Source organism: Pipistrellus kuhlii, unplaced genomic scaffold (genome assembly GCF_014108245.1).
Source record: "Pipistrellus kuhlii isolate mPipKuh1 unplaced genomic scaffold, mPipKuh1.p scaffold_m20_p_8, whole genome shotgun sequence".
Classification (NCBI taxonomy): Eukaryota; Metazoa; Chordata; class Mammalia; order Chiroptera; family Vespertilionidae; genus Pipistrellus; species Pipistrellus kuhlii.
This window is the reverse complement of record NW_023425584.1, coordinates 2525855-2532529: the sequence shown is the minus strand read 5'-3', so window position 1 is coordinate 2532529 and position 6675 is coordinate 2525855. Positions and strand designations below refer to the sequence as shown.

The following is a 6675-nucleotide window of genomic DNA, read 5'->3' as shown; positions in this document are numbered from 1 at the left end:
TAAAAGTTAAAAGTGAACCCTCATATAACTACCATGAAGATCTGATGATGCTAACGTTTTGTTGTATTTGTTTTATCTATATCTATCCATCTACACGTCTGTCCCTCTTATTTTTTGTGCATTTCAAAGTAACTTGCAGACATCAGTACATTTCACCCTTTCACACTTCAGCATGCATATCATAAGAGTTCACAATTTTTTCCATTCTTTTTTTGTAAATATGTCTTATTGATTTTTTTACAGAGAGGAAGAGAGAGGGATAGAGAGTTAGAAACATTGATGAGAGAGAATCATCCATCAGCTGCCTCTTGCACACCCCCTACTGGGGTTGTGCCAGCAACCAAGGTACAAGCCCTTGACCAGAATCGAACCTGAGACCTTTCAATCCACAGGCTGATGCTCTATCCACTGAGCCAAACCAGTTTTGGCTTTTCCATTCTTTAAGGTAAAATTTACTTAGCATGAAGTTGTACATTCACTGCATATAAAAACATTTATTTATGTAATCTACAAAAATACATATATAGTCCTAGCCAGTTAATATACATAGAGTGGGTCGACACTCTATCCACTAAGGATTGAGGGTTAGATTCTGGTCAAGGGCACGTTCATGGGCTGCCGACTCTCCTCAGCCCTGCTCAGAGCTGAAGTGGGAGGCAACCAATCAATGTGTCTTTCTCATATCGATGTTTCCCTCTCTCTGACTCTCCCCCTCCCTTCCACTCTCTTTAAAAATCAACAGAAAGCCGAAACCGGTTTGGCTCAGTGGGTAGAGCATCGGCCTGGGGACTGAAGGGTCCCGGGTTCGATTCCGGTCAAGGGCATGTACATTGGTTGCAGGCACATCCCCGGTAAGGTGTGTACAGGGATGCAGCTGATCGATGTTTCTCTGTCATCGATGTTTCTAGCTCTCTATCCCTCTCCCTTCCTCTCTGTAAAAAATTCAATAAAATACATTTTAAAAAATCAACAATAAAAATACACTTATATTTAGAAATTTATAGTGTTATGTGTCCTCCCAAAATTCGTATGTTGAATCTCTGACTCCCAAGATGTTGATATTTGGAGATGGTGTCTTTGAAAGACAATTATGGTTAGACTAGAGGCCCAGTGCATGAAATTTATGCACATTAAAAGGGAATTAGAGGAAATATTTTAATATTGCTATTTGCCCTTTCTTTATAATAAAAGTGTCAGAGATTAAAGAAAATTAATAAAATCTATATGAAAACCTTCCTCCTGTCAGAGTCTGGAGCACACCACGGACCCAGAGCCAAGTCCCCACCCACCTGTGCACACCTCAAAATTGTGTGAGACCCAGACCCTGCTGGCCCACCCCCGTCAAACCCGGACGGGTGGGGGGTGCAGCCTCAGGAACCCTAGTTAAGCTCTGCTGGGCAGGGGGCACAGCCTCAAGTCCCCCAGCCCATGCGGGGGGCGGGGGGTTGGGGAGAGGCACAGCCTCAGGTCCCTGCCCCAGCCAGGTGCCACGCAGCCTTAGGTCCCTGCTGATTGCTCATTACAGGAACCCCACCTCTGCTGTGGGCACAGCCATCTTGCAATGGCATGAGGGTTAATTTGCATATTACCTCTTTATTATATAGTATATTTTCATTGATTTTAGAGAGGAAAGGAGATAGAGGAAAAAAACATCAATGTTGAGAAAGAATCATTGATCAGCTGCCTCCTGCAGGCCCCACACTGGGGATGGAGCTCACAACCGCCAGCACGTGACCTGACCAGGAATCAAACCCTGACCTCCTGGTTCATAGGTCCACGCTCAACCACTGAGCCACGCCGGCCGGGCTAAGTCTCACAGTTTATATCTCTGAATTACAGGGGATGTTGGTGAAACTGCAAGCTGGTACAATTTAGAAGAGTAATTTGGGATCCCCCTTTATTGAAACAACTAGGGAAACGGCACCTTTGACCCAGTAATTAACTTCTAAGAATTCCTCTTACAGATGTACTAGTACTTGCACCTGTGCAAAGTGGGGCCTCTTTTCCCCCTAATCAGTCCCCCCCACCCCACTCAGCCCAACGCCAGGTCCCCGCCCTGGAGGGACCCCTGCCCTGGAGGGACCCTGGGGCTCAGGCACAGGCCCCGTTCACACCTCACTTCACACTGGAGTCCTTTAGCAGCAGCTGCGGAAGCCCTGGCAGCCGCAGCCTCCGACGCCCGCCCTCCTGCACGGCTCAGACCTCACCACCTGCTCAGAGGGCTGCAACGTGACTTTTCTTCCTTGTTCCTTATCTCCGGACTGGGAGGACGGGCGCAGCCGCCGCCACCGCCACCACCACCACCACCACCACCACCATCACCGAGCACAGAGACCTGGGCCTTGACCCTGCCTGGGGCTGCCCCCTGCTCGCCGCCAGCGGCCTGGGGCACTGGGCCCAGGAGGGGCGGGGCCGGGGCGGGCTACGCGGCGAGGGGCGTGGTTAGGGGCGGGCTATGCGGTGAGGGGCGGAGCCAGAGGCGGGCTACGCGGCGAGGGGCGTGGTTAGGGGCGGGAGGGGCGGGTCCTGGCGGAAGGGGCGGGGCCTCGGTGATGGCCTGGCTCGTCGCCGCCTCGGCCGCCGTCTCCTCAGCAGCAGCAGGAACCCCAGTCCCCGCCGCCGCCGCCTGGGTCCCCGCCGCCCGCGCGCCGGCCGGCCCGGGCCCGCAGCCATGGAGGACTTCATCGTGATCTCGGACGACAGCGGCTCCGAGAGCTCGGAGGGCGCCCGCTCGGGCCGGGCGCGGAGGCTGCGCCGGGCCCTGTCCCGGACCCCGGGCGCCCTGCCCCGCCGGACCGTGGTGAGTGAGCGCGCCCGCGGCCGCAGCGCCGCCTCCGCTCCGCTCCGACCGTCCGCCCGCCCCGCGCCCCCGCCGCCCGCCGCCGCCGGGTGGCGCCGCGCGGCTGCAGGGCTTCCCGGCTTCCCGCCTCGCCGCCTCCCGGCCGCGGAGCGCGACGGGCCGCACGGGGGCGGCCTGGCCTCCCGGCGCCGAGTTCAAGCCCGAGCGGCGGGCTGCGAGGGGCGGCCGAGCACATGGGCGACGGCCGCGGCCGCGGCGCTCAGGCCGGGCCCGGGCTTCCCCAGCCTCGGCGGGGCGGGGCGGGGCGGGGGTTCGGGTCCCCGGGACGGGGCTCCGGGGTGGCTGCGGGCGGGGGAGGTGCCGCTGTGCGGGAGGTAACGGGAGCCGGGCGGGCGGGCGGCGGGGGCTGCGGGCCTGGCAGATGGTGGCGCCGCTCCAGGCCTGGCAGCCGCGGAGGGGCCCGGGTGGAGCCCTGCAGGCGGGGGACCTACCCGCTGAGCGAGGCCCCCCCCCCCGCCCCAAGTCCCCGGAGAACCGGGGGGGGGGGGCATCTTGCACTGGTTCTCTCCCCCCAACACTCGGCCTCAGTCTTTGTCCTTCTTCCCGAGATGGAGAATCAAACAGCTACGGTCCCTGCTTTTCTAGAACCCTCCACAGATATTGGTTGGACCCCCACTGCTAGGGGCCGGGCGTGGGGCGTGGGCGCCGTGGCCCCTCTCGCAGGAGGGGGTGCGTTCATTCAACAGGTGGCAGGGAGCGCTCCGGGGTGGGCGGACAGGCTGTCACCCCCAGGTCCTCCCAGCCCCAGAGCCACACGCCCCGCAGGAAACGAAGACTTTCCAGGTCTCCCGTGGACAGTGGAAGGAAACCACCTTTCTTCATGTGCAAATGCCCCTTCCAGGCAAATGCAGCCCCTTCCTTCCTTCCCCTTCCGGCCAGCTCGGCCCCGCCTCCACCTGAGCCGGTGCCGGCACCGGGAACGGATGGCTGCAGGCCGGATGGACACCCCGCGCTCTGTGGCTCTGGGCCCGGCTGGAGGGTTCTCCGTGCCTCTCAGGAGAGACTTGAGATGAGATGGGCATAGAGAGGTTTTCAAGGGAGACGTGGTCCAGCTTGGTAGGCGGGTGGATGTACCTAGCGCCAGGCAGTGAGGGGGCCACAATAAGTATTTTTGGGGTGAAATAATGATTGAAGGAAAGGGAGCGCGAGTTCAAGAGTGGGAGCAGGCTTGGTGTGGACCTTCAGGATGCCAAGTGCCCACGGGAAATGTACGTGGAGGTGGCCGCCCTGAGGGATGGATGGTCCGGAGAGCAGGCGGGAGGGAGGGTTTGTAGGCATCGCTATAGACAGCACCAGAGGCCTAAGAGTGACAGAGGGAAAGGTGGAAGGAAAAAAACACCGCAGAATAACTCAGCCACCTCTCCTCCTGGCTCTTCCTCTTTCCTCTGCCCCTTCTCTCTGTCCCCTTGAACTTGGTTCTTCCTACCCGCTTCCTTTCATCCCAGGGGCTAGCCCTCTCCCTCCTCCTAGCCCAGCTTCCTTCTGCAAGCACTCAGATGGCGTCTTAGCCCAGTCCGTTGTGTCTCTTGTGACCACACACACACACACACACACACTCACTCACTCACTCTAACTGCTCCCCATCCCGTGACCACCCACCCAGGCATTTTGCTCTGGAGCCTTCTGAGTTGAAGAGGTCAAGTTCCAGAGAGTTTTACTTCTGGAACTTCTCTAGATACTTTTTACTTCAGCTTTCTAAAAACCCCAGGCTTTTCTCCTTTTCTCTCTCCTGCCAACTAGATAAGGACCGTAAGAGACCAGAGGCTTTGGGAGACTTGCAAGGTTTTAAAGCCTCTTCCCGAAGGCCCTGAGGGCAGAGACCTGTGAGCTTGGGCCGGTTCTTCCACCTCTCCACCTCCTGCAGCTTTTGCTTTTGGGAACATTAATACCTACCTGGTAGAACCCTTAGAACTGTGGTCGGCAAACTGCGGCTCGCGAGCCACATGCGGCTCTTTGGCCCCTTGAGTGTGACTCTTCCACAAAACACCACGGCCTGGGCGAGTCTGTTTTGGAGAAGTGGCGTTAGAAGAAGTTTAAGTTTAAAAAATGTGGCTCTCCAAAGACATTTCAGTTGTTGTCCTGTTGATATTTGGCTCTGCGGACTGATGAGTTTGCCGACCACTGCCTTAGGAGATTTGTAATGAGGCCACGCAAGGCAAATGCCCAGCATCCGTGAGAACTTTTGTTACACTCTGTGCTGTTTCTCAGCCAGTCCCGACCTTCTCACACTTGGCAGGAATGAAATGAAAGGATCGAGTTTTACGGTTGTTTTCTTTTTTACAGTATTGACTGAGGGGAAGCAACCTGCTTGAATCCAGGAAGTGAGAAAGCTGTCTCCAATACTGTCGTTAATATTTTTTTAAAATATATTTTATTGATTTTTCACAGAGAGGAAGGGAGAGGGATAGAGAGTTAGAAACATCGATGAGAGAGAAACATCGATCAGCTGCCTCCTGCACACCCCCTACCTGGGATGTGCCCGCACCCAAGGTACATGCCCTTGACCAGAATCGAACCCGGGACCTTTCAGTTCGCAGGCTGACGCTCTATCCACTGAGCCAAACCGGTTTCGGCTGTAGTTAATATTTTGAACTCCTGGTCTTCACCTGGGCTGTGGTGCTTCCCTAAGTTGATGAAGTGTGTTTGTGTTTTTAATAAGCTTAGTTGTGTTTTCTTTCCCACGCAGAACACGTACAGATAGTAGGTTGACCTATTACAAAAATATTTAGAAATGTACATAAAGAAGAAAATTTATATTGCCCTTAATCTCACTATCCCCAGGTAATGAACATAAACATTTTTTTTAATGTTAACATTTTGATGTCTGTCTGTCCGAACTTGGATCTGTAAATGTGCATGTATACTTGTACAAAACGTGTATCCCCCGATACATGTTTATGCAAAAATGAAGTCTTGCTATAGATGTGTGTGTGTTTTTTGTAGCCTGCCTTTTTCTATTAATGTATTTTTATCTCTTTCCACATCAATAAATACATGTCTTTACCAATATTTTTAATGTATTTTATTGTGCAGATTTATAATTATATTTATAATCTATTCATGGTATCATGCTGGTTGTTTCTAAATGTTCTCTATTATAAACATCCCAGCGAGGAATTCCCTCATAAATAATCATTTCTTTGTGCAGGAGAAGAGCCTCTTGGATGTGAGATTGCTGAGTCAAAAAGGCATGTCCTCCTTTGAGGGCTCTTGACATGTATTGTCTACAGAATTTCCTACAGAAATTATAGTCTCAGCGTACTCCTTCCTTCATTGCCCCTAGATATTGTCATTTTATTCAGTAAATGTTTATTGAATGCCCAGCTCTTACTAGTATACGTGCTGAGGATACAGCCATGAACAAACCAAGTTCCTGCCTTCATGAGCTGTCATTCTAGTCAGTGAGAGACCACCAGGTAGCAACCACATACATGTAGCATCGGGTTATATACAGAGCGCTAGGAAGAAAAAAGGCCTTTTCCTCTTTGCTGATTTGATAGCCAGATTCTGTGAGCTGTCATGGTTCTAATTTTTTCCTTTGGTTGTGATTCAGTCTTTCAATAAATATGTTCTCAAGGGGAAAGACAAGCAATACACAAATAAATGAACAATATAGTAGTAACTTGGGTGGGATGGATACAATTTTCAAAGAATGCCTCTCTGAAGAGTTAACAATTTTTAAAAAAAAATATATTTTATTGATTTTTTTACAGAGAGGAAGGGAGAGATATAGAGAGCTAGAAACATCAATGAGAGGGAAACATCGACCAGCTGCCTCTTGCACACCTCCTACTGGGGATGTGCCCGCAACCAAG

The 6675-nt window shown here is 52.8% G+C and overlaps 1 protein-coding gene across 2 annotated transcripts in view; it reads left to right on the top strand.

Annotated features, from left to right (window-relative positions):
• Positions 1-2545: 2545 nt before the first annotated feature.
• SIMC1 (SUMO interacting motifs containing 1) overlaps positions 2546-6675 on the top strand; it is a 31592-nt gene continuing 27462 nt past the window's right edge. For both annotated transcript variants that reach the window (XM_045576857.1, XM_036424651.2), the window contains exon 1: positions 2546-2800. In XM_045576857.1, the coding sequence (XP_045432813.1) occupies positions 2672-2800 (129 nt within the window). In that variant the 5' untranslated portion in view covers positions 2546-2671. The remainder of the gene's footprint in view (positions 2801-6675) is intronic.